Here is a 25,615-nt window from a genome sequence, read left to right as displayed (position 1 = left end):
CGTCAGTTGAATTGCTCTATCTTGCAATCCTGCCGGTTGGTAGCCACGATACTGTGGTAAATGTGGCAAGATGACAGGACATTAATACGCAACGACAAAACGCAGGAGCCTCACCAAGTGCTGCAGGTGCCAGCGATTAAGACGCTTTAAACTGGTATCTTCGGCCCAGACGGCTGGTACAGGCAATACAGCGCTGTCAGGAAGTGCTGTCTCGAGATGGCGTTGCATATACCAACAACATCACCGAATCTCAAACACCAGACCATTTTCAAGAACTACTTCAGTGATTCAACAGCTCCCCTCCAAGCTTATCCAGGGGCTGCTTCGATTTGATCTTCCTCCTCACGACCTTGCACAGTCCATACTGTCCGTGTTTTTGTTCAACGACAGTAATGTTTCATGGCCTTTTCCTACTGTCAGTACCCCCACTTCTTATAAGCCTTGACATGATTGAGAGACTCATATTTGCCGTATCTTGAGGATGCCGGTCCCGAACAATATCAGGATGTCTCGTCCTCGCATTCTGATCAGAAATGCTATGGCTGTAGTCGTCGGATCGTGCATCTTGTTGATGCTCCGAGGCGACGGCTTTCACTTTGATGGCTGTATTTCGATTCATTTGTCCCGTTCATATTCCAAAAATCCATTTCCCACGCTCGTAGACGTAAAAACTGGTCGCAGTCATAGGCACAGTCTTTAGGTACCCAATTGTTAACCCAACAAAGAACCCTTTAAATCCCCTTTCCACAAATATGCGTGTCGCAGTCTCAACAATGCCCGCTCTACGTCCATCTCCAACCGCGCCACCTATCTGCATTCTTCTGCGTATAACCTCAAGGGGATATGATGATGTTTGTGAAACAAGTCCTGCTATTGCGCCTGCTGCCAATTGAGCCGGAGCAGTCAGCTGTGCGCGCTTTGTGTTTGTACCACGCTCTGTCGTGATCGCTGCATCTTTCGAGCCCCGCATGATAGTGTATGGGGCTAACTGAGGTAGGCGAAAAAGGTCGCCTATAGCATCGTGGGTGAGGAATGACATTCCCGCATAGGGTATCATGCCTAGCAAAGTTGACGAGAAACCTCGATAGAAATTGGATAGACCAGACCTGGGCGCTACTTTATGCACCACCTCTGATACTGTCGCAGCTGGACTTGACCCATGTCCATTGTTATTCACAGCAACCAAGGGTCCGGGAGGCTGTTCGAAATAGATACGTCGACACGTTTTCGTGAGCGATGCCTTTGAACTCTTCTTCGTCTCGAAAGCCATTCTCACACGTATGACTTCCAACGGATATGTAAAGAAGACGGACGTTAAGCCTGCCAGCGAGCCAGACGCAAATCTGCGACTGGGTGTTTCCATAGCCTTGTTAGGTATTAGAATATTTCGAATCTGCTCGTAGGCCAGGAACTTGATCCCAGCATAAGGAAAGATGCGCAACAGTGTCGCTGAATGCCCACGGAATAAGCCTCGCACTCCCTCCGCTTGGTTGATATCTCGTAACGCTCTGAACAGGCCTAGCCATGAACCTGTATATTTCGCGAACTGCGGATTCGAGGTCTGAAAGAGGATTTTGACGCGGTCGAGAGGTCCAACAACAGTCTTTGCCTGTACATGGCATTAGTCTAGGTCGTTGCATGTCTCGCGCATCTTCATGCTTACAGCACATCCAGCAAACCCACCTGCGACGCCTGAACGGACAATATAGCTCAAGCTCCTCTTGTCTATATGCTTGTGCTCCTGCTGATGGTCCTGTGCCAGTCCAGCATAGGCCAGCGACTCATCGTGCATGTCGACTAAAGCCGGCGTGCTCGGAGCTGCAGGTGAGGGCTCTTCGAGGAGCCTCCTCGGCGCAGGTCGAGCCATCTGCGATGGTTGTGAGGATTGCGATATTGTGGCTGCATTGCCTGTTGAAGCTCCTGGCATTCACGAACTACAAAGTTCCGCGACAGGTTCCGAAGGGAATTCGAGCACAAGGGGAAAGTATATTACACATGGCCAGTGACGAAAATGAGCCTTTCAACGTCGCCGAGGTCGTGGAAAGACCTTCCAATGAAAACGTCTGGTCTTCGGATGACGCACCTGCACACGCGGGCATTCTGTAAGCACGCCGAGCAAGCTATACCAACACCACCATCACCACCGACTTTGAAATTGCTCTTGCTCGAGGTACCTTGTAGTGAACGACCTTCAGAGGCAGCGAAAAGAAGCTACTTCAATTATCGGACAATGGCTTGTGCTGCTATACTCGCCAAGTATTCTCAACCCACGGACGAATGTATAGATTCCACGTTAATATATTCTATTTGATCTATGGACTCCAAACTGGTTATGCGCTTCCTCTGGCCTCAGAGTAGACAGTGATCCTGCTGAGCGTTCTTTCTGAGGGCGACTAGCGTCCTCATGATCTCCAGCTTCCTCTGCAACCGGCGCCGTCGAAGGTATTTGTGCCAATGTCTCCCTTCTGTCAGAATAGTCTGCGTCCGTACCCATCCAAACACTATCTTTCCGCCTACGTCCTTCAGCTTCCCACCAATTTGCGCTTGTACCACGATTCGATGAAGGGTTTGACATAGTGATCTGATTCTGTGAAGCTTGACCCAGTTCCTCCTCAGACATTGCATGGAATGATCCCACGGCTGACCCTTGCCGGTTGTCTCCTCCGAGGCTGAATGAATGTCGTATCTTGTTCAAGGAGAACTTGCGGCCCTCCGGTATGCGCTTCCATGGCTTTTCTCGCCATGAGAATATCACACAGTCAACACCGGCTTGCAAGCTTACTGAACACGTCTGAGCTACCGTCAACCAATAGATGGGGTTTTGCACATAATAATCGTTGTAAAGAAGACAATGAGACACGAATGGAAACAGCCACATAAGAACGTACACGGCTGGATAGATGAAAAGATATCGTAGCTGTTTGCGAATAGCCTTGCGTGTTGATTGCAACGGATCTTGCGGCTTCGGCTGAGATGCCGACTGAACAGCCTTAGGCGTCATCGAAGGTACCTGGTTCATAGAGTAATGAGCCGGTACCGTCCTTGTTTCTCCAGACAGCTGCGACATACGAGCTGAGGAAGGCGGCTCCTCTTGACCTTGAGGTGCGGAGCTCTGACCAGGAAAATACTGACTTGTATTTTGAGGCGACGTTGTGCCCGCAGAAATACTATGCTTCTGGCTTCTCATTGAAAAGTCCGAGGTCTCTATCCCTGCTTGCGAACCGTCGTTCCTCCTTAAACCTTTGGAAGTGATGAACGAAACTTGTTCCCAAGGATCAAGCTCGCGGGGCATTTGATTCGGTTGCTGGTTGTAAGAAGCAGACCGGGAGAATACAGGTCGACCGAACCTCATCCTGGCCTGAGCATCCTCAGAGCTAATGTGCTCGTCGGGTGCGATATTGTCGTCCGATATTGATGATCGACGCGATGGTGAGCCTGACGAAAAATTTGAACTGTCCTCGTGAAGGTAGTTGAAGCTGCGGAACTTCAAGGCGACATAAATATATACAGCCAAGTACATTGTGAAAATAAGTGTAATGATACAATAACGAGGTATCCAGCTGAGAGCCAGCCGATACCAGAATGGACGTCGTGGCAGGTAGCAGAACGTGCCGGCGGTAGTGTAGCCATTGTCGTTGTTGACGAAGGCCAGGGAGGCTGCTAACACTGGGAAGACCACCCAACAAGGATATATGTATTTTCTATATCTGTAAAGTCCACCGTTGTCCCCAGAGCTGGCCGGTGGATTGAAGATGTAGATTAGTGAATGCAGAGCGATCATCAGAATCGCATAGTCGGAAGCCTCAATTCCTAAGGCGAGGAAGAACCCACTAGCTTGACAGAACCCTGATGAATTCTGAACCGGACCCTGGCTGAATACCACCACAGGGAAGATGAAATACCAGAAAGCTTTGAACGTATCACTGAGGATAAGAAACATGACCAGCTTGTGTCGGAAAGCCCGCTTCATCAGAATAAACCATCGCAACGTTATCAGTGTCGCAAGGACGCTGAAGCAGGCACATGTTAACCCAGCAATTAAGATACCTCGATTCTGCTCCCTTGTAAGACTCGTGCGATTCGGATCTGCTGCGTTCAACGACCTGATGGTCAGACTCATGAGGAAAGATCTGCTTGGATTCGCAGAAACGTGGTCTCGGGTGTTGTTAGATGAAATACGTCCGCCATCCGAAGGCCAGACAAAGATCGTCTCGTTGTCGCAATCAGTGATCGACTTACTATACGCAGTGGCGTATCTGCATTTTTAATCCGAGAAATCTCTTAATCAAGCGTCCCTGTAGAAAATCTCAAACAAGGTCAAGGTTTGTTGTGGTAGACAAAGGTGAGAGACAGTGGAATGTGAACTTAAGAAGACGTCAGTGCTGCAGCATGCACGGCATTTGATCTCGAATCAATGTGGATGGGTTCCGAACGGGGGACATTGAACTCAAAGCGGCACAAGTACTCAGAACCGCGAAGAGCTTCGAAGGGAACTCGCTCAAGGCCGGTGCTATTGCAGATCTCCGTGAGATCAACCCCATCAAGCTTCACAGTATCTGCGATAAACGAAAAGCGACTATCTGCCGTCACATGAGCCGAGGAAATAGTAGGCTTTCACATCCAATGAACCAAGCATACTCCCATCGCCCAGGCCGCAACAATCGAAGTCTCACTAGACTCGAGCAGAGGGTCGAATGTCATGCCTTCCGCATCTCTGCAAACATAACACAAATCACGTCAATAAATTCCCAACACAGAGGATGGTGGGTCCAGATGGCCGACATTCTTGGGAATTTTATGGTTGCTGGCAGCAGGGGCCTTCTGCAAGATTTGACGATGGTGGCGCTCTTGGCGCTGTCGATTATGCATGGCTTATGATATTAGACATAGACTAGATCTATTCCGGATGGCACCGAACCCGCAGGAGCAGCCTTCAGAGCAGATCCTGTCCCAAAACTGGTCAACACTTCGGGCGAAACCCCTTTCTGGTACCAGAAAATGTCAGACATTCTGTTCTGTTCTCCGGACAAGAAGATATTCTTGCTCGACATTCCACGCTCAATAGAAAGCAGTCAAGGTGGAGGACGTGTTCGTTCCGCTCTACCGCTTCAGGTTCCTCACGTTACCCCTGAACCGAAAGGCAAGAAGCGTGAAGTATTGCTGAGTCAAGTGCCGGTCAAGGAACTCGTTTACCAGCAACGGATCGAAGAGAATATTGATGCGGCATGGCGCAGTATAGCAGCAGCTTTCGAGCAAAAGGCATGGTGTCTACCACGTTTGCCGATAGAGCAGGACGTATATTCACACCTATGTGCAGCTAGTCAAGGGCACGATGCAAGCCCTCATATCCCGGTAGTGCTTTCATCCACACAGAATGACTTTGAAGCAGTACGTGAAGTGCAGGACGACATCATTGTGAATAGCGCTGGCCCGACATGCATTGCTATCCTGGAGATAGAGACGACCATTGTGGTTCCTAGTCACTGCACGTTTATCTGGAGCAGGATTCAACATGGGTTGGACGTCATGCTAGAGTATGAATGTTCAAGCAATTCTCGCCTCCAATTTGATATAATCCTCATGGATCCACCTTGGCCGAACAGATCAGTGCATGAACACTATGCTACGATGAAACATCGAGAACAAAATGCGTACGTGGACGCTCTGAAGATCGTACAGCACTTCCACGCTCCAGAACGCTACGTTGCAACTTGGATCACGAACAAACCTGCAATTCGTAGGCAAGTCCAGGCTTCGATGATGTCTCTGGGTTTCACTCTGCAGGAGGAATGGATATGGACAAAGACTACGACAGCAGGTGAGTTTGTGGTACCCTTGAATGGTCTATGGAGGAAGCCATACGAGATTCTGCTTCTCTTTAAGCACAAAGCTTCCGCTTGTTCTCCCCTTCGTCGCATCTTGTTTGCTGTACCAGACATGCATTCTCGCAAACCGAATCTCAAAACTCTGTTTGATATGCTCATTGGAAAGTCCTGCGTGCTTGAATTATTCGCCAGAAATTTGACTGCTGGCTGGTGGAGCTTAGGTGACGAGGTGCTGAAATACCAGGACGGCAACCTCTGGCATGAGCTTGCAGATGGAACATTGTGCTAGATTCAGATCTGTCAGCAGGTGATCACAAGCGAAGGGACACTCGTTGTGATCTCAGATACAGAATTTAGAGGCTCTCTATCAATAGGCGTTGTGTTGGTCGCGCTCTCTTGAGCAGAACTGCAGACGCGTCTGACACGCGCCTGATGACGCATTTGGCGGGTCAACCCTCTGGGCAGACCAGAATACCCCGAGAGCCAGTTGCCGCTCGACTTCAAGAAAGCCAAGCATCTACAAGTGGTTGTATTTCGTGCAATTTCTGTTCAGGTACAAGATGTCGCTGGAAAATCCAGATGTTGCAAAAACAAACAAGGCGTTCGTGCCTCTTGGTACGAAGTAGAAAAGAGCACTTGTGAAATGGTATTAACTTGGAGCAGAAAACAACCCAGAGGTGATGACCAGACTAGCCCACGAACTAGGTCTAAGTCAATCTCTGCAGTTCCACGAAGTGTACTCACTGACCGAGCCTGCCCTACTCGAATTTCTTCCACGACCAGCATATGCCCTCCTTCTCGTCTTTCCTGTAACAGAAACGTACGAAAAGTTCCGACGAGAAGAGGACGCTACAAGACCAGACTATAGCGGCAATGGCTCCGACGAGCCAGTCTTGTGGTTCAAACAGACGATCCGTAATGCTTGTGGTTTAATCGGTCTGCTCCATGCGATAACGAACGGCGGAGCACGTGAGCAGATCGTCGCAGGTAGTGACTTGGAGAAACTATTAAGAGAAGCTGTTCCACTGGACCCTGTCAAGAGAGCCGAGCTGCTGTACCAAAGTAAGAGTTTGGAAGCTGCACATGCCACAGCCGCGGCCACAGGCGATACTCAAGCTCCTGATGCAAATGCAAATGTTGATTTACATTTTGTTGCTTTCATCAAGGACCAGCAAAACAACTTGTGGGAGTTGGATGGAAGGAGAACAGGTCCATTGAACAGAGGTAAGCTGGATACGGACAATGATGTGCTCAGTGAACAGGGTCAGGAGTTGGGAGTGAGGTCGTTCTTGAGACGTGAGGAAGAAGCTGGTGGTGGTGAGTTACGGTTTAGTGTGATTATGCTAGGCCCTTCTATGGACTAAGGTCACACCATATTGCGATCGGACACGCTCTTCATGCATGCGTAAGAGGGTTTACGAAATGGGCGTCAAAATTTGAAGTTTGCATATCCTGAACCTGTCGAGCAGTTCCAAGACAAAACCAGCAAGTTAGGAGTCATTCTCCTACGGATGAGCCTTCGATTACAGTCAATATATGTAGAACGGAAGAGCGCAAGAACATGGCTCACACAGCTCAAAGTTGTATATATCTTGAGACAGGCGCCTACTGGTCACCAGCTAAGCATAGCTGCTCTTTTCAGGCGCTTGCAACTCCTGCTCGATACGAGAAGTCTCAAATGTCTCGTCGTCTTTAAACATCATCTCACGATCCTGTTTGCGGGCCTTGTCCTCTCGTCTATTCAACCTCGCTTCCCACAGTCCTTCCAAGTCCATTTCGAGTCTTTTAGCCTCTGTAAACATCTGCACCACTATTCTCGGCGCAGTACTCGCACTTCCAAAGCCTCTGTACTGAAAATCCTGATCTGAAGGATTTTTGTATTCATCCTCTTCGTCTTCAAGGATGCGCTCCTGATCCTTCTCCGAATAGACGGGATAACTCTCAGCTTGCGCCGTTTCCTCCTCCACCGAAGCCTCTGTACCACTAGCCACGACACCTTCTTCGACGTCGTCGTGCTCTTCCTGCGCAAGAACAGCCTGGCTCACATCTCCCAGATTACAACACACCCAGCCCGTAGTGATTCCGTCATCGTAGCTCTTGTCGTACATCGTGTTTCCCACACTCTGCGCCAGTTTCAGCTTTTTATTCCGCCTCCTCAGTTTCAGCTTCAATTCGTTTCTCCCTAACAGGCCGTCCGCAAATGGCCGGAGCTTGTATGTACTGCGCAACCAACGGCAGAAACGGTCGGCGGATGTGTTTAGGTGTTTTTCGGAGCGGGCGGTGCCCAGTATCATGAGGAGGTTGGAGCCGAGAGCTGAAGGTGGATTGAGAGCACGCAGGTCTAGAATAGTGAGGTGATCGAGGCCGATGGTGATGGAGAGATGTTGGAGGACGGGCGAGAGGATTTCTGGAGGGTCTGATGGGAGTGGTGGAATTTCTTGCGCTGCGAGATTGATGGAAGAAGTCGCGGCAGGTGATATGGGTGTAGGAGGTTGGACTTGTAGGTACCACGGGACATGGGAAGGTTGTGAAGTTGGTGGAGGAATAGTTTCGCTTGCTGACTGGTCTGGCTCTACATTTATGGCTGTATCTCGGTCTATCCCTGGTTTTGGCGGTTCCGGCTGTCGCCGAAACGTTGAATTTTGAAAAGATCTTTGTGCTGGTCGTGATACTATGTTGATTAGCCTCTTATGTGCTGTTGACGGTGGTGGCGCGCTGATTGAATGGCCGGCCAAAGATGCTACAGCGTCCAACATACGACGCTGGCACAAGCGACAGCCGTTGAATGTCAAAGTCATTTCGATGATCGATACCTGGGTACGCACGATGATAACAGCTGAAATAAAGTGTATTGGTTTGATATGTACTGCGATGCTGGCACAAGATTCGTTTCCGTAAAAAAATTGCCGTTAGCTGGTACACGATGCTGCCGATACGGAAGCAATGTGGCCAACGAGCTGCGAACCTGCTCCAAAGAATGTCCTCCGCAAATATGGTGCTTTGATTGGATGACTAGATGAGCCACCAGGCTAAGAGTCACTAGCCTTGTGTCGAGTGAAGGGACAATTTCCTACCTCAGTGACAGACTCATCGTTCACTTGATATGGTGAAATACTGCACTATACCTGATGAACTCGAAGTGGCTCAGTAATGTCAGGCAACTAATCTCTGAACCAGGTCGCTACCGAGGCCGAGCATCATATCGATCTTCTATGACCATGGCTCGCATGGCAGCAGAACCACTTAGCTTGAGCCCTCCCGAAAGACTGTTTCGACAATGTTTGCTAGATTGTCGTGAGAACATGCAGGGTGTGCCTGGAATGGAGAATCTCGAGCTACGATGGACTGGTGGCTGGGTCAGAGACAAACTTCTGGGAGCAACAAGCCACGACATCGATGTTGCTCTTAGCACTATGACAGGCGAACAATTCGGCAAAGCATTACAAGAATACATGAAAAGCAATGGGACAAAGTACGAAGAAGAAGCTAAGAGGGAAGGCTTCACGTCCGACATAAAGGACTTGCACAAAATTAAGGCGAATCCTGAAAAATCGAAGAACCTTGAGACAATAACAACCCGCATGTTCGGCCTCGATGTTGACCTTGTAAATCTAAGGAAAGAGGTATACAACGAGAGCAGTCGGAACCCACAGATGGAGTTTGGCACTCCTCAAGAGGACGCTGTGAGACGGGATGCTTGTGTCAACGCCTTATTCTACAATCTCGATACCCAAAAGGTCGAGGACTTTACGGGTCGAGGACTGCAGGACATGGAAGCCAAGCTGATTAGAACACCTTTGGCGCCTTATCAGACATTCGTTGATGATCCTCTGCGAGTCCTACGCCTTATCAGGTTCGCTGCACGCCTGGATTATACTATTCAAGATGATGCATTGCAAGCGATGGCCGATCCTAGAATTCACGAAGCTCTCCGAATGAAGATCAGTCGAGAACGAGTTGGAGTTGAAGTTGGTAAAATTATGACTGGTCCGAACGCTTTCAGCGGTCTCACGAGAATCTATGACCTCGACCTCTACGTTACGGTCTTTGGCGACCCCAGTTCTAATTTAAATCAAGTCGACAATAGCAGCTTTCCTGTGGCACTTGACGCACTAAGACAGGTGCTCGATCATGCTTCGGCTTTGTCCTTGGTGCTCAAGCCTAAGGATGATATTACCACCGCCTGGACCCTGGCAGCCTATGTACCTTACGCAGACGATGAAGCTGCAGCCCTGAACGCCGCAAGAGAAGGTATCAAGGCAACTAACGTTATTTCCAAAACGCTGTCCGATGCCATCACAAATCGCGACCGCATACGTAACAGCGTACACAAGGTCAACAACCAGGAAGCGGGACGGGCTGACGTCGGCATGTTACTCAGAGGATGTGGTAAGTCGTGGAGGTTTCATGTGCTGTACTCTCTGCTATGTGATGCAACGAAGGACTCGTTTGAAGAGGTCAACAAGTCGTACAGCACTTTCGTCCAGTATGTACAGGCTCAAGATCTGGAAGGTGCTGCTGAGATAAAACCGATACTGAATGGCAACGAGATCAAGAAAACTATGGACATTTCTAAGGCAGGAAGCTGGATCAAGACTGCGACTGAAATGGTTGTGAGATGGCAATTTGCGCATCCTGAGGGTACCACGGAAGAGGCGGTCGAATGGATCAGACAACACAAAGACGAATTGCAAGCTGGGTGAAGGGAGAGGTAGCTCAGATTTTCGACTTCTTAGCACGAAGCTGGACGTCCCTGGCTTCTTGTCTTACGGCGAGACTGCTCATGATCTCCTCGCTGCCTCCGCCAACGACGTGCACTCGAACATCTCTACTGATCTGCTCTACACGAGCGCCTGGTCCAGACTTATTATACCCAGCACCGCCGAAAATTTGCTGAGCTTCGCGACAGCATTTCTCGAGGCATCTCGTGCTCATGACTTTCAGTAAGGCGGTCATGCCTCCCACGTTGACCTCCTTGCCAGTCACACACGACGTTTCAACCACGTAGCACAGCTGGTCCAGGAAAGCCTGACAAGGTTCGATGAGCTGACCGAACTTGGCAAACTTTGCTCTTATCGCATCGTGTTCGATGAGCTTCTTGCCAAAGGTCTCCCTCTTACAGGCATAATCATACGCGTCTTGTACACAAACTCGGGACAATCGAATTGCCGCAGTGGCTAGGCTCAACCTTTCGGGATTAAAATTGGACATGATGAGACGGAAACCGTCATTCTCTTTTCCGAGCAGATGGTCAACAGGTACTTCAACGTCTTCGAATGTGATAAAAGTCGAGCCTGCAGCTTGTAAGCCTTGGAAATCTCTTACGACCAATGACACTTACCACTGGCATGGACACCTTGATTGTACATGCGACGTCGAGTCACGCCTGGTGCATTCAATGGAATGACAAGTAAGCTTATGCCACCATGGCTGTTTCCGCCCGTCCTGACAGCAGCAGTAACGTAATCAGCCCAGATTGCACCTGTAATCCACTTCTTACTTCCATTCACAATGTACTTGTCTCCTTGTCTTTCAGCTGTTGTGCGAATATTAGCAACATCACTACCACCATCTGGCTCAGTTATGCCCAGGCAGAACCTGATCTCGCCTCTAGCAATCTTAGGTAACCACCTCGCCCTCTGCTCCTTGGTGCCAAAGCGCGAGACTGGTGGTGCTCCTATACCATTCCCTCCGTTCAGGCCCCAACTCACACCACACCAGCCCATTCTGTTCATCTCATCACCTACAATCATGCCGCACCAAGTATCCCATTCATTGTGAGGGATGCCTGCTATTGGCGTAACACCACCAGCATCCTCTTTGTCGATCACTGGATGCACAATTGTGAAGCCTGCGTCGGAGTATTTCTGCCTCACATAATCAGGTATCTCGCCTGCTGTTTCCCATTCTTGTGCATACGGCAACAACTCTTTCTCGACGAAATTGCGTGTATAAGCACGTACTTTGTGGTGCTTCTCGGTCAGAAAAGGATTGGGGACATCAAGTTGTGGAAGGAGAGGTTCTGCGAATGGTGCTGGAAGTGAAGACGGCATCTTTATTGTGTCAGTGTAGAGTTGGTCAGCATTCAATCAAGCCTTGGAGGTAGGCTGATGGTATTTTGATCACATCTTCGGTTCTGTCTGTGAAGACCGTAGTACGAAAGCGATGTTGATGCTTGTTCGTATCGGTTTACCAAGGTTTCCTCGAACGGCGGCTCAGATGCCTCGGTTCTACCTTGAGGTCAGAGATGAACGCGGAAACGTAGTACGGATCTCTAAGACGCATAAATTGGCAGTCGATCCGTAGGGTTATCCTGTCCTGAATCGCTGCTGTACCAAGCACAATGCATCGACTATCGTCCTTACTCAAATCTTGCAACTCTGATCCAGACCCACGTCTGTTGGCCCTTTGAAGATTGAACACTAAACAGGAATGCTGCTGCAATCGTCCGATCCGTGTGAGCTAACACCATGACCTGATTTCTACATTCCAATTCACTCGAAGTACCCAACACCTGATCTACTGTACAACAGAGAGTATGCAATGGAATCTTTCGATGCCCTACCACACTCTGATAGATTGAGTGACGACTACGATGAGCCAGTGAAGCGGTCAATTGTAGACCAGACGAAAAAGGCTATTGCCTCCATTACCAGTGGCAATGCCGATGTAGATACCAGAAGCCAAGCATCCTCTCAGTTAGAGGAAGCTAAACAAATCACCAGAACGACTGAAGATGCGGCAACGATTAATTGTCCGCCAGAAGTTCCAGTCTATCCCCAATTGACCCACAAAGCTTTCGAGGCACCTAGGATCGCCAACATGGACACCAATGTTGACGATGAAGAAATAGACGAAGATGGTATCGGGCTTTCGAAGCCATCGCAACGAAATGCTACACCACCGCCTGAGCTGCTTCAACACAATCATGGCGCGTTCGTCCATAACGTGGGTGAAGAAGGCGTCATGCGAATGCATCGCTTTACACTGTATGAAACGCAGAGTCTTTACTACATTATTGGCTCCGACATACTTCGCACCTCGTATCGCATCCTGAAGATCAGCCGTCTGTCCGATCAAGGTGAGCTTGATGTTACAGAGGACGATATCGTCTATACTCAAAAAGAAACACAGCAAATCGTGAATGCGGTAGACGAAGGGAACAGGGCTACTGGGGGCTTAAAGGTAAAAACGAACGAGTTCTGGGGTCTCCTCGGTTTTGTGAAGTTTACAGGAGCATACTATATGGTCATCGTGACCAAAAGAACTCATGTCGCTGTTCTAGGCGGTCATTACATTGATAGAGTTGACAAAACTGAGATGATCCAATTGACCACTACCGCCACTGCGCGAGTGAAAGCGGAGAAGTATCTAGAGGAGGCACGTCTCGTAAGCATTTTTGGAATGGTAGATCTGTCAAAAGGATTCTACTTCAGTCCCTCATATGATATCACGCGAACTTTGCAACACAATATCTTAAGAGAGCGCAAAATACTGAACGACAATTCTGCACAACCACAACCTCCAGAGCACAACGACATGTTCATATGGAATCACCACTTGCTCGAGCCAGCTAAAGCAGCTTTGCAGAATCCTTTCGACTGGTGCTTAGCAGTCACCCACGGATATATCGACCAGTGTGCACTCTCGATCTACTGGGGACGAGTGGTCTACATCACAATCATTGCACGGCGATCGAGGTTCTTTGCAGGCGCTCGCTACCTGAAACGAGGTGCTAACGATCTCGGCTTTGTCGCCAACGATGTCGAAACAGAGCAAATTGTGTCTGAGATGCGAACTCAGTCTTTTCATGCGCCAGGACCAGAGCTTTTCGCAAGCCCTCTGTACACATCATACGTACAACATAGAGGGAGCATACCCCTGTATTGGTCACAAGACGCTACTGGAGTTTCTCCTAAACCAGATATACATTTGAACGTGGTCGATCCCTTTTTCAGTGCTGCCGCACTCCACTTTGACAACCTTTTCGAACGATACGGCACGCCCATCTATGCATTGAACTTGATTAAGCAGAAAGAGCGAAGCCCTCGAGAAGGCAAGTTAGGAACCGAATATCAAGCAGCGGTTGGATACCTCAACCAATTCCTCCCTGAAGATAAAAAAATTATCTACCATGCGTTTGATATGAGCCGCGTCACAAAGAGCAAGGGAGGAGATGTCATCGGAGACCTCGAAGAAATTGCAGAGGACGTCGTCACGAAGACAGGCTTCTTTCATAACGGGTACGATCTAGAGAGTGGACTTCGCTTGCAGAAAGGCGTAGCGAGAACTAATTGTATCGACTGCCTGGATCGAACGAATGCGGCCCAGTTCATCGTTGGCAAGAAGGCCTTGGGTCAACAACTTAGAGCTCTCGGGGTCATTGAAGACGACTTTGTCCAATTCGATTCAGACGCCGTGACAATCTTTACCAATATGTGGCACGACCATGGCGACACGATTGCAATCCAGTATGGAGGTTCGCACTTGGTCAATACAATGTCAACCTATCGTAAGATCAACCAGTGGACAAGTCATTCACGAGATATGGTTGAAAGCTTGAAGAGGTTCTACAATAACTCGTTCCTAGATGCACAGAGACAGGAGTCATACAACCTGTTTCTTGGTACATACAGGTATCGGAACGGGTATCCTTTGCTATGGGATCTGTCGACAGATTACTATTTGCATCATACTGAGCCACGATCGATGTTCGGGCGAAGGAGGCCCAGCTATAGAGCCTGGTACACGCCAGCATACCTGGAAGAACCTCAAGTTGCTTCGCTCTTGTTGCCGAAGCAACCGTCGGATCGACCACTATCATACTATGACGATTATTGGTCAGAGTACTATAGACCACTAACACTGTCATCCTACCGAAAGATCTTTGCCTTTAAGATTCATTCGAACTTAACAATCATCAACGTCAATGAAGAAACTCAAGGCGGTAAGTACGACTTGAGTCCCTTCAAGGTCAGGACGGGGAAGTCAGAAAAGACAGACCCAAAAGAGAAAGCCGTGCCAGCGCGAAAGAAGGGTGTCAAGGTGATAGCCCCTAGCGACGAAGGGTCCACAATAGACGGCTCATCGATCGACGCTCGGCTTGCAGCTAACAACGCTGTGGAGAAGCCAAACCCCCAGGAATTGGGTGAATGGCTTGATCGTCAGCAGCAGGCACATGCATTACGAAGGAAGTATACTGGTATTATCAAGGATTCTTCCTGGGAAAAGGCTTCGAGAACGCCGACGGTACCTGCTATGCCACCTGCAGGGATACTGCTTGGCGAGATGCCTCAGCAGCAGTCCAAACAGGACCAGCAATCAGCAGCTTTCGAAAGGATGGTGACCAATAGCCTGAACCCGAGAGTTGTGGAAATGGAGGAATACGAACAGTACATGTCACATCCGGCAAGCATCCAATTAGTGACCTCGACAGAAACAGACTATGCGAAAGCCCCCAAAGAATTCATCGAGTACATCGCTAGGAATCAAGATCCTACCGAAATAATGTATGCGCATGCGCTGTCCTCTCATGTCGATGGTTACTCTGAGGTTGATTTGACGCTCGATGAACGAGCAGAGCTCAGCATCGATGATTACCAGGAGTATGTTTCGTCGGGAATGCGAGAAGATGCATTGACCGTGCTTGATGAGGATGCTGCAAGCAAAAGGTACAAGAAGTACAGATCGTGGGTCACTCGTGGCAAGAGTTTGTTCAAGCAGAAATATTATCTTGGTGGTGAACTCGTTTAGTTTACTTATGTTCGCCAGGTATCAGTGGAACTGCATAATCGTAATTTACTAATGGATGATGTTTTCGAGGACGTTGAAGTCCTCTGATCGACACTACTAGCGACATTTGATTTCAAGAGTACCCGTCGAATGTGAAATCAGAAATATTAAAGCAGTCTGGTAAAGATCTTGGCCAAACTTGCATTCCGTGCATGAGTGGCTTCTGATTGGCGTTCTGGCAAGAGTGGTCTTGAACTGATTTGCCTTTGTCTCGGCGCTAATGTAAGGTACCCCAGCGCCAATGCCGACCCCTGCAAGGAACAGCCTGAGCGTGAGCGCCCCTTCTCGAGCAATCCTGCAACTGCGGTTTGGCTATTCTATTGTCTTCAACAGCGGCACAGCGACTTTTTGAAGAGCATCTAACTTGAGTATCGTGCAGTGCACGTACCTCACAAGTCCTTCTCTGTCGTGGTTTGCACAAATTTTGTGCCACAGGGTCCCTCACCTACCCAAATCGACGGCTGGACGCTACACTCTTTCCCTCATCAAACTTGCAGCCGATCGAACAAGCTTCGCAACTTCTGAACCGCACGTCTGAACAGCTTCTTTCTCTGTCTATACTACACGCTCAGCACGCTTCTGAGAACGCAGAACAAACACCTACAGCCGGTCGCAGATACTTCTATCTTCGAACGCGGAACCTCAAACAATATCGTCCCACGGAGAAACATCGAGGATAATCTTTTCAATACACGACTCGGAAATTTGTCTGGTACATTTTATATAAAGATGAGGTGGCACTCAGCAGCGTTGCTGCTTATACCGGCCACGACATCAGCTGAGATGATAGTCTCGCCGTCCCAAATAATAGATTCACTCACACCTTCGAGAACAATTCTCCGGGTGCAAACAGCCACCATAACGCCTACACCTACCACACCAATACATAATAACTCAAGAGTTTGGGATCCGTTAATATCGATAGCTACCGACTTCTTGGACGAAGTTAATGAGCATCTGCATATCGACCTGAAAAAGAGACAAGGTGCTGCACAGACGGGTGCTGTAATTGCCACGACGATTGTCACACAAATGCCTGCAGTTACGACTTTTTCGCGCAACGGGGTCGCTGGAGTTTACACACAACTGTTCGTAGCTGTGCCAGATCAGTGGCCAAATCCTGAAGCAGGCACTATCGGGCTTGGAACCATAGTAGGCCAGATCGGTGTCGTCAAGAGCAAGTCGAAAAGGGACACGTTGCCAGAGGCAACCAGTGCACCAGCTCAAGTTCTGAGAATCAAGGGTCGAGAAGTAAAGGTGTGACGAGCTGGTAGTCGGCTCAGTCTTGACTAAGCGTTTGTTCGATCTCCCGAGCTGCTTCAAACGAGAACATGTTTCTGTCCCTGACAGCAGATATGGGACTACAAATCCCCAGCATTGTACAGCATTAAGGAGTTTGTTTTTTGAGCTTTTCTTCTCGAGCTAAGCATCAGCAATTCGAGAGGAGTACGGTGCATCAATCTCGGGAGTGAAATGCGGGCTAGGGAAAGGAATCAGGGATTTGCATCCAGAAGCATTGTATGATAGGCCATATCAATATCATCGTCAGGCTGGAACCAATATTTGGCATAAATTCTGGAAATACTTCCACTACTTGTTGAATCTTCTCTCGTGCCGATACCTCATTCCAGCTCTGAACCGCAGTGACTTGCCACCTATGCTCATGCTAGTCACGAGCGTCAATACCGCCTCGGCCGGATTTGAAGTAGCATGCCAACACGTACAACTCATGCTTGTTGTCCCATAACAGGGTGTCGTCCTTTGGAAAGTCTGCCGAGTCCCGGTCGTGCCTTCCTCTATGCACTTTCACGCGTTCGTACCGAATGTCAGGTTCACGGAAGCTGAGCACTTCAAACAATGACTCGTGCTCGTAGGACGAGCCAGGTTTGTCTCGGCACGATGGGATGCCTATACGAAGTGGTGTAACGGACAGTATGCTCATTGTGAATAGCGCCCATGCTATTTTGCTCTTTCACTAGACAACGACGGATGTGCGGAGTAGTCCTGGTATGCTGACCTCGGTACCCCATGCATGAAACACGAGGCAGACGATCTCAAGTGGCCTACAGAGGAAGTCGAGAGAATATAAGAGGATCGCTTGCCTCGATAGATTGTACACTCAGACAGCTCTCAACCAAGCAAAAGATTCGAATTTGTCATGATTGCCAAGGATACACATTACGACGCCATCGTAGTCGGAGCTGGCTTTGGTGGCATCTATATGCTCAAGAAGCTCATCGACCAAGGTCTACGGGTAAAGGTTCTCGATGCGGCTGGAGATGTGGGTGGTACCTGGTACTGGTAACTAGAAGCCAGCCTTGGTAAGCTAACATTGGCTGAACAACGGGACAGGAATCGCTATCCTGGTACTTAGAACCAGTGTTGTCGGGCTGACATTAGCTGAACAATTGGACAGGTGCAATGAGTGATACAGAGTCCTACATTTACCGATATAGTTGGGATAAGGAGGATCTTCTGGAATATCACTGGGATGAGCACTATATAAAGCAACCACAAGTACGATCACCAACAGTTCCACTCTGACCTGAAGCCATGCTCACATAAACCAAGGCACTAGCTTACCTTGAACACATCGTCGAGAGGCATAATCTCCGGCAGTACATGCAATTCGATACCGAGCTTACTTCAGCACAGTACAACGAAGACACGAATGCTTGGGAGGTGTCAACCTCTACCAACGAGACCTTCACTTGTCATTATCTGGTTACAGCTCTTGGCCTGCTGTCCAAGAGAAATTTCCCAGCTATCCATGGTTTGGATAAGTTCAAGGGTGAAAAGTATCATACGGGTGGCTGGCCCAAGACCTATGACTTCAAAGGTAAACGTGTTGGCATTATTGGGAATGGCAGTACTGGTGTATGTCTACCATCCAACCTTGCAAACAGTTGTGCTTATCTGCGCACAGGTCCAAGTCATAACACAACTAGGGAAGGAAAAGCAAGTGGCTAAGCTTATCAGCTTTCAGCGTTCACCACAATACTCTGGTACTTTCACCCCAGCAGCGTAAGACTTCCTAGTACGACCAAGGCACTAATATTTTGCCTTCAGTTCCTTCTGGCGACGGACCCGTGTCTCCTACCTACCGCTCCCAAATAAACGAGAACTACGAATCCATCTGGTCTCAGGTCCGCAACTCCGCCGTCGGCTTTGGCTTCGAAGAATCCACTGTTCCGTGCATGTCCGTCACCCCAGCTGAACGCCAGGCTAAATTCCAAGAGGCATGGGACAAAGGCAATGGCTTCCGCTTCATGTTCTGGACTTTCAACGATCTTACTATGGATCCTGCTGCGAATGACGAAGCGTGTAATTTCATCAAGTCAAAGATCAAAGAGACGGTGAAGGATCAGGAAAAGGCACGAAAGTTATTGCCGAACGAGTACTACGCACGACGTCCGTTGTGTGACGCTGGTTACTACCAGGTATTTAACCAAGACTTCGTAGATGTGGTCGCCTTGAAGGAAGAACCGATTGTGAGGATGACGGAGAACGGCATTGAGACGACTAAAGGACACTATGACCTGGATGTGTTGATCTTCGGTAAGTCCAGGTGCTCCGCCTGCTCGATGTCAGATCTGACGTCCCTGTCCATGTGCACATACAATACTAACCTCTCTCCCCAGCCACCGGCTTCGATGCCGTCGACGGTAACTACACCCGCGTCGCCGTCAAAGGCCGCAACAGCGAATCCCTCTCCGAGCACTGGGCCACTGTCGGTCCAGAATCCTACATGGGCGTCTCAGTCGCCAATTTTCCCAATCTCTTCATGATCACCGGTCCCAACGGCCCCTTCAGCAACATCCCACCCGCCATCGAGATCCACGTCGAATTTATCGCAGACACAATCGCGCTCGCCGAGAAGAATCACCAGCACCAAACACAACCACAACCCAACAACGAAAAGGGCGCAATCGTCGAGGCAACGCTCGAAGCCGAACGAGGTTGGACGGATCTCTGTAACGAGTACAGCAAGGATAGTCTCTTCAGAAAGAGCCCCAGCTGGATCTTTGGCGCGAATGTGCCAGGGAAGAAGTATAGTAGTTTGTTTTTCTTTGGTGGGCTGAAGGATTATAGGGAGAAGTTGCAGAAGATGGTGGATGGGGGGTATGTGGGATATAAGCCGTTTTGAATCCTGGTGGAGTTTGGCTCTGGTCTTTTGCAAGGGTTTTCATTTTGTACCTGTCTGGGTTTCTGACGCTCTTGATCTGTGTACGTTTGATACTGCTCGGTCATCACAAGCTGATATTGCCCTGTGCGATGAATATATTCACTTCGTTGAGTCTCACACATACAAGAGATCTCCCGCGCCTCATGAACTTAGCAGGGGTCACATTTTAACGGTCATCTGAGACGTGGCTTTCTTTATTCGACGTCATTCGTACATCGATCATACAGAGCACCAAAAGAAGTATCTAGTAACCAATATCCAAAATATTTATACCTGGAGTCCACCAAATAGTACTTATCATTAGAAATTCCAATCGTACCAATTCTCCTCCGCATAGGACACTGAGAATTATCCATGTTTATCGCTGTGATCCATCTAAAGTATCCTGAAAACGCTAAGAACGCACGCAAATATTTTCGTTTAAAAAAAAGGTGTACCGCGTGTCGTTGTCCAAGAGTGGTTGACTCGCTCTCAGTCACTGGCGTCTATTACCATTGATTGACCGTTTCAATCAGGTGAGCATATCGTGTTCGTTCCTCGTAGACTTGGCCTTCAAGCTGTCGTGTTAGACGTAGTGCCTCGTCACGCTCGGCCTCGAGCTCAGCGACACTGATTTGAGCCTGGTTCATTTTACCGACGATCTTGCCAATTTCACTCTCGGTGTCGGCAAGTGCTTTCTCTAGCTCGGTAACTTTGTTCTCCAGGTATTCTGTCCGTAATGCTTCGTGAAGAGCCATACCAGGCCCGGAAGAGGTCATGTCTAGTTTGGGTGATCTTTTGCTGTTGGCGAACATTGGGCTGAGTGGACTCCTGACAGTTGGCGTGAGCAGGTTGGGATTCAATTTCTTGTCCGCTGAGTGCGCTCGCATCAGCTGTGCATTCTGGGATGCCTTGAGAATGCGCACTTCCTCCTCGTGTTTCATAACGGCAGTTTCCGACTGTACTTGCGCAGATGCTATCAGATCTTCAAGTCGACGAAGCTTTGCTTGCAGCTCAATGATTTGCTCTGCTGATGCATGCTGGTTACTCTCCCCACTTTCGACGGCATGTTTTAGCCTAGCTCGTAGTGCGGCGTTGTTCTGAAGCTGCTTCTTGACCTGTGTGGATAATGCTTCAGATCGAGTAGCATATTCTTCGAGCTGTTCGGACAATTCCTCCTCCTGCCGTAATTGGATGGATGATTCTTGGATCCTAGCTCTTTCCTTCTGCATCTCGATTATCGCATTTTCTAGAGTGGTAGACATAAGACCCTGAATATCGGGGTCTGATCCTCGCGCTTGTAGTATCTTCTGTAACGAGGCCGTCTCCTGCTTGTTCCTGTCCAAATCCATCTTAAGACCTGCCAGGTTCTTTTCACATTGCCATTTCTGATCCAGCGCATCGTCAGCACGTTTGCGAAGGGTGTTTATCTCGGCTCGAAGAACGCGAACTTCGCGCTCGTAACCACGTTTCCGTGGCTGAGGCGAGGAGTTTTGTGCTCGCTCGAGTTCAGTTTCCAGCATTCGCGTTCTTTTCGTAACCTGCTTCTGCTGTATTTCTTGTCTCTTGAGCAAATACTTGACTGTGTTGTGGAGCGCGTCACGTTGCTGCTCGACTGATTTTATTTTCTCGACCGCATGGTCGATTGACTCGATGGCTGGTCCAGGACGATTCACAGTTGAGGTGGCACGTGTTAAAGAGCCGGATCGTGCTAGACTGCCTCTGTTGTTTCGTACACTTGTGATAGTGTTTGATCTGGACAAACTGCCGATCCTGGGAAGGGGCGTCGTGCCTCGACTGGCCGGATCTGCATCGTTCTCCTCGGCGATGAAATGCATTGAGCCCCTGTTGATATTACGTTCCATCTCCCGAGCACTAATCAGGGCTGCATTCTCATCCCTCAGATGTTGTACTTCTTGTTGCAATTTCACCAGCTCGCCTTTGGATTGAGAGCGGATCTGTTCCAGTTCACCACGGAGTGCATTCGTCAGATCCTCGATATTCTCTTTTGCTTTTCTCTCTTCATGTAGCTTCCGACGAAGATCGTCAAAGGCGGTCTCCAATGTCTTACGTTGTGAAGTCTCATTCTGCCACCTCTGCGACAGATCGACCCTTAGTTGAGCCCTTTGTTGTTCCGCGTCACGCTTGACCTTATCAAGCTCTTCTTTAGCAGTAATTTCGCTGCCATCGGCTCGAAGTGAGCTTGCGCCAGAATCGGAGAAATAGTCGCTTGTGCGATCGGCCGAGTATATAGGTGGATTTTCCGATTGCAACTTCTCAATGATGTCTTCGAGATCGAGCTCACGGCGTATGGAGTTGGCAAGCTCGATACTAATTTCCTTCAATTCTGCTTCAAGCGCGTTGCACCGAATGTCAGCTGAACCGCGTGTACTTTGAGAATATTCAATGCTGTCTTGTGATCCAAACTTATTCGTCCTGCCTGAAGTGAGGTTGAAGTAGGCGCCTGATCCGCGACCAGAGCCCGTATCAGATTGCGGATAGGGCGATGGAGCAGGCGATCTACCTTCGGATATTTCTGTTACGGCTGAGTCTGCACCTGGAGAGGGGTGTGGTTTCCTCATAAAGAAGGAGGTAAACTTGCTGCCAGGTGTTTGTGGTTTCTTGGTGTCCAACGATTTTGCGGAATTGATGGATTCCATGCGCAGAGGCGCAGGCCTCTCCCCGAGCCTCAATCCCATGCCCTTGCCCTTGGATCCTACCGCCTCTCCTTCATCTGCAACGATTGGTGTCTGAGAATGAGTTATAGGAGGTACAGGGAAATCGTTAATCGACACCCTGTTTGGTGTATCAACTGGACCAGAGAAGTAATGTGCTCGTGGATCGTGTTCAAATGGAGTAAAGAATTCTACGGCTCTACTGCTTGTCAGTAACTGCAGAAACCGGCTGAAGACACTACTTACTCTTGTGGTGCTGTGTCAAGGACATCGTTAAGAGCATTGGACGAAGGAGGGGCAGTGGCCCGGTCTTGGTCTTGCGGTAAGGGTAGGCCCGAGAAGATTGGTATAGGAGGAGGTGATACAGCACTGAGAGGCAGCGGCTTCCGTTTGATCGATGGTGAATAGTTGATAGGGGACTCAGGACTTCTTGGAGAGACGGTGTCTATGGGAGGTACTGAAGGAAGAGGTTTGCCTGTACCAGAGGAGGATGAGTCCGAACCGGCATGGCGAGCATGTGGTTGCATGTTGACTGCCTCTGGCTGGTTCGGTAGCTAATAGAGCGATTCCTTCATCGAGGTTCAGCACCAGATGCGCAAACAGATGAGCTTCAAGCCACGATCGCGATTGAAGTGTGTAGAAGTGTGGGTCGGGAAGCGGGTGCGCCTGCTGCGATTCGTCACTGGCAAGATTGAAAGCGTGATGGTAGTATTCGAGTAAACCTGGGAGGGACTAGCGATGCACTGGCGCAGCTTATGGTTCGAGCAGATTGAGCGTCGACAATCTACAATCGGCGCCAGAGCAGGAAATTGCACCCACGCAGCTGACCACGAAAGGGAATCCAACCTGACCTCGTGCGCTGCTCTTGGTGAACGATGGCGTCGTCGAGTTAATCAAGAAGTCAAAATATGCAATTGGGCTGGAAGGTCTGTCCTAATGAGGCTGGAGAGGCAGGGATGGCTGGGAAACACAATTGCTACAAAAGTGCAAGCGCCGGCTGTCCTGTCAGCATTCTTGAGTACTTGTTCGTGCCTGCTAACGTTTCTACTGCCTACTTGTCTCTGTAAGATCGGATAAGCGCACTATTGCGCGACACTTTGTGACCCTTGTATGTATTCTAGTTGGGACACTGTGAAGATCTCACTGCTTAACCATGCTTTTGATCGTCCCAAGGGTTGCACCTCGCATGGCTTTATCTCCGAGGCGTGTCTTAGTGGCATTCCTGCCCCTGCCAAGCATTCGGCACGGCCTGCCTCGTGCTTGAACCGCTTCGGTTCCAGAGATTGAAGTTGCACGCAACAGCAGACTTAGTACCAGAACTCACGATCAGGTTCTAGACGAATGGTTTGTATAAATACAAATCGGTTCTCGGTCATCAAACCGCATTCTGCTTAACGGCAAGAAAGTTAATCTCGAGTATCACTAGTGCAATTACTACCAGTATATGCTTGGAGTGATGCCTGAACCACAGGCAGAGCCAGCCTTCTAGTGAACGCCATTCAAATTCACGTAAACCCTCCTTATCGTTCGAAGCTGTAACGCATCCACTCTCCCACAGCCTTCAAGCTCTCCCATCTCACTGACTCATCGGCATCTGTCATGAGCTCCATGACTCGTACCTTCAGACCCAGCTTTTCCAGAGTGGTGCGGTGCTCGGGCACCTCTCGAACAAGGTTGCCTATATCGTTGCAAGCAATAGCCAGTACCTTTTTGTCGCTCTCCCACTTCTTGCCCGTGATTTCTGCCAGTTTTTTGGGTAATTCTTTGTCTTGCAGAATCTTTCGCGCGTTTTCCCTCCAAAAGGTAGCGCTCCTGTGAGGCGGTGACCATCTGAGATGACCCGACTGTACCTCATCTGCGTACTCGTCAAAGGTGGTCTGTCCTTTAGTGTATTCATCGAGCATCTGGTCAAGTGCGTCCAGATCCTCCTTCGCATCGTCATCTGTTAGATGTCGTGTTGCGAGATTCGCAAGTAGAGCAGGCAGTCTCGCAGTCGTTGCAATCGGTATCAGAGTTTTCTTGTTCGCCTCTAGGAGATTGTGCAAGGTTGCCAGCAGCAAGCGGGTCGTCTTCTCCTTGGGCGACATCCTCAGTAGCTGCACATACAGTGGAACTATTTCTTCGTCCTCTTCAAGGCCAGGACCCACCAACTCTGCCTCGAAGCTGAGTTGCCATATGACCAAGAGTATGTGATACATCAGCTGCAGACCGACACCACCACCAAAGCGAGTGTCGGCGCTCCGTACGCTTGCTGCACCACTCCATAGAGTCGAGTCTGTATCTTTGGCTGCACCTGCTGCCTTTCTAAGTATATCGAACAGGGGAGCAATGGTGTCATTTTTCTGCTTCCAGAACGTTTCCTTCGCAGAACTTGATCTCAGAACAGTTGACATATGCTGCACACCAATATCTTGAAGACCAGCATCTTGCGATTTTACCAGAGTAGATAGGTACGAGTACAGCTTCGGTAGTGCATCGCTGTCTCTTTCTACTGCTTTGGAGGAAGACGTCAGAGAGAAAGCAACTAGATTGGCGAGGAAGGTGGCAGCGAGAAGAGGTACGGCGTCCTCTGGGTTATTGGAGCTGCCAAGTAGAGCCAGGTATTGCTTGTATGGATCTGTTCGTTGTAGGATGGAAGTTGCCAATACAGGCACATCTGCATTTGCGTGTTAGCTTGGGGACAGGCTCGCGCATACCGAAGGAGACATCTTACCGGCAATAAGATCTGTTGCTAGTACGAGGATGTATTGTATGATATCCTGTCGTTTTTGGGCCTTCTCAAGGACACTGGGACCGCTTTCACCTCCTGCTAGTAGGGTGGCATAAGGGTCTGTATTCAACTCGATCGTCTGCTTCCTTTGCTCTTTGCGAACCTTGTCAACAGATTTGATTATCTTGAGCTGCTCCTCGGACAGATTACCAGCTCGAACAGCTCCATCCCACGGTATCTTGGTCACATCAGTAAATTGTTTCGCCAATCTATAGGACATAACGTACTGGTCTCGCTCGGATGTTGTTCTGTAGAGAGCTCAGATATGGAGGGTTAGCGAGCGACATCTTCTCTCAGCCTGCAAAAGAGCTCGACTTCGATCACCACTTCTACAATTGATTGACGATACAACGTTCAGAGCCAGAGAATCAGCTGCAGAAGGAAGGTG

General features: G+C 49.2%; 11 protein-coding genes across 11 annotated transcripts; 5 read left to right on the top strand and 6 right to left on the bottom strand.

The window, feature by feature from the left end:
• Nucleotides 1-628: 628 nt before the first annotated feature.
• On the bottom strand, nucleotides 629-1,792 carry LEU5 (coenzyme A transporter; the record flags this gene model as incomplete). The annotated part of the gene is made up of 2 exons (XM_064897391.1): nucleotides 629-1,609; nucleotides 1,664-1,792. The coding sequence occupies 2 exons, from the start codon at nucleotides 1,790-1,792 to the stop codon at nucleotides 629-631; spliced, it is 1,110 nt and encodes a 369-aa protein (XP_064756341.1).
• A 1,198-nt stretch (nucleotides 1,793-2,990) lies between these two features.
• GPR1 (G protein-coupled receptor gpr1) lies at nucleotides 2,991-3,940 on the bottom strand (the record flags this gene model as incomplete). The annotated part of the gene is made up of 2 exons (XM_064897390.1): nucleotides 2,991-3,010; nucleotides 3,070-3,940. 2 exons carry the CDS (start codon nucleotides 3,938-3,940, stop codon nucleotides 2,991-2,993), a joined length of 891 nt encoding a protein of 296 aa, XP_064756340.1.
• A 1,058-nt stretch (nucleotides 3,941-4,998) lies between these two features.
• LTR64_003026 (uncharacterized protein) lies at nucleotides 4,999-6,114 on the top strand (the record flags this gene model as incomplete). The annotated part of the gene is made up of 2 exons (XM_064897389.1): nucleotides 4,999-5,275; nucleotides 5,318-6,114. The coding sequence occupies 2 exons, from the start codon at nucleotides 4,999-5,001 to the stop codon at nucleotides 6,112-6,114; spliced, it is 1,074 nt and encodes a 357-aa protein (XP_064756339.1).
• A 271-nt stretch (nucleotides 6,115-6,385) lies between these two features.
• Nucleotides 6,386-7,189, top strand: YUH1_1 (ubiquitinyl hydrolase 1; the record flags this gene model as incomplete). Its single annotated transcript, XM_064897388.1, has 2 exons — nucleotides 6,386-6,440; nucleotides 6,489-7,189. 2 exons carry the CDS (start codon nucleotides 6,386-6,388, stop codon nucleotides 7,187-7,189), a joined length of 756 nt encoding a protein of 251 aa, XP_064756338.1.
• Nucleotides 7,190-7,444: 255 nt separating this feature from the next.
• On the bottom strand, nucleotides 7,445-8,343 carry ATP25 (ATPase synthesis protein 25 mitochondrial; the record flags this gene model as incomplete). Its single annotated transcript, XM_064897387.1, has 2 exons — nucleotides 7,445-8,268; nucleotides 8,334-8,343. The coding sequence occupies 2 exons, from the start codon at nucleotides 8,341-8,343 to the stop codon at nucleotides 7,445-7,447; spliced, it is 834 nt and encodes a 277-aa protein (XP_064756337.1).
• A 700-nt stretch (nucleotides 8,344-9,043) lies between these two features.
• Nucleotides 9,044-10,528, top strand: CCA1 (CCA tRNA nucleotidyltransferase, mitochondrial; the record flags this gene model as incomplete). Its single annotated transcript, XM_064897386.1, has 1 exon — nucleotides 9,044-10,528. One exon carries the CDS (start codon nucleotides 9,044-9,046, stop codon nucleotides 10,526-10,528), a length of 1,485 nt encoding a protein of 494 aa, XP_064756336.1.
• Nucleotides 10,529-10,541: 13 nt separating this feature from the next.
• On the bottom strand, nucleotides 10,542-11,878 carry LTR64_003022 (uncharacterized protein; the record flags this gene model as incomplete). Its single annotated transcript, XM_064897385.1, has 2 exons — nucleotides 10,542-11,119; nucleotides 11,167-11,878. The coding sequence occupies 2 exons, from the start codon at nucleotides 11,876-11,878 to the stop codon at nucleotides 10,542-10,544; spliced, it is 1,290 nt and encodes a 429-aa protein (XP_064756335.1).
• Nucleotides 11,879-12,368: 490 nt separating this feature from the next.
• Nucleotides 12,369-15,578, top strand: FIG4 (phosphatidylinositol-3,5-bisphosphate 5-phosphatase; the record flags this gene model as incomplete). Its single annotated transcript, XM_064897384.1, has 1 exon — nucleotides 12,369-15,578. The coding sequence occupies one exon, from the start codon at nucleotides 12,369-12,371 to the stop codon at nucleotides 15,576-15,578; it is 3,210 nt and encodes a 1,069-aa protein (XP_064756334.1).
• A 2,197-nt stretch (nucleotides 15,579-17,775) lies between these two features.
• LTR64_003020 (uncharacterized protein) lies at nucleotides 17,776-19,764 on the top strand (the record flags this gene model as incomplete). Its single annotated transcript, XM_064897383.1, has 7 exons — nucleotides 17,776-17,918; nucleotides 17,970-17,983; nucleotides 18,034-18,134; nucleotides 18,189-18,494; nucleotides 18,544-18,622; nucleotides 18,687-19,175; nucleotides 19,259-19,764. The coding sequence occupies 7 exons, from the start codon at nucleotides 17,776-17,778 to the stop codon at nucleotides 19,762-19,764; spliced, it is 1,638 nt and encodes a 545-aa protein (XP_064756333.1).
• A 527-nt stretch (nucleotides 19,765-20,291) lies between these two features.
• On the bottom strand, nucleotides 20,292-22,984 carry LTR64_003019 (uncharacterized protein; the record flags this gene model as incomplete). Its single annotated transcript, XM_064897382.1, has 2 exons — nucleotides 20,292-22,656; nucleotides 22,704-22,984. 2 exons carry the CDS (start codon nucleotides 22,982-22,984, stop codon nucleotides 20,292-20,294), a joined length of 2,646 nt encoding a protein of 881 aa, XP_064756332.1.
• Nucleotides 22,985-23,977: 993 nt separating this feature from the next.
• VMA13 (H(+)-transporting V1 sector ATPase subunit H) lies at nucleotides 23,978-25,514 on the bottom strand (the record flags this gene model as incomplete). The annotated part of the gene is made up of 3 exons (XM_064897381.1): nucleotides 23,978-25,074; nucleotides 25,171-25,405; nucleotides 25,455-25,514. The coding sequence occupies 3 exons, from the start codon at nucleotides 25,512-25,514 to the stop codon at nucleotides 23,978-23,980; spliced, it is 1,392 nt and encodes a 463-aa protein (XP_064756331.1).
• Nucleotides 25,515-25,615: the final 101 nt, after the last annotated feature.

The sequence above is a fragment of the Lithohypha guttulata genome (genome assembly GCF_036872675.1).
Source record: "Lithohypha guttulata strain CCFEE 5908 chromosome Unknown scaffold_2, whole genome shotgun sequence".
Taxonomy (NCBI): domain Eukaryota; kingdom Fungi; phylum Ascomycota; class Eurotiomycetes; order Chaetothyriales; family Trichomeriaceae; genus Lithohypha; species Lithohypha guttulata.
The sequence above is the reverse complement of the archived record's forward strand: the minus strand, read 5'-3'. Positions and strand labels throughout refer to the sequence as shown.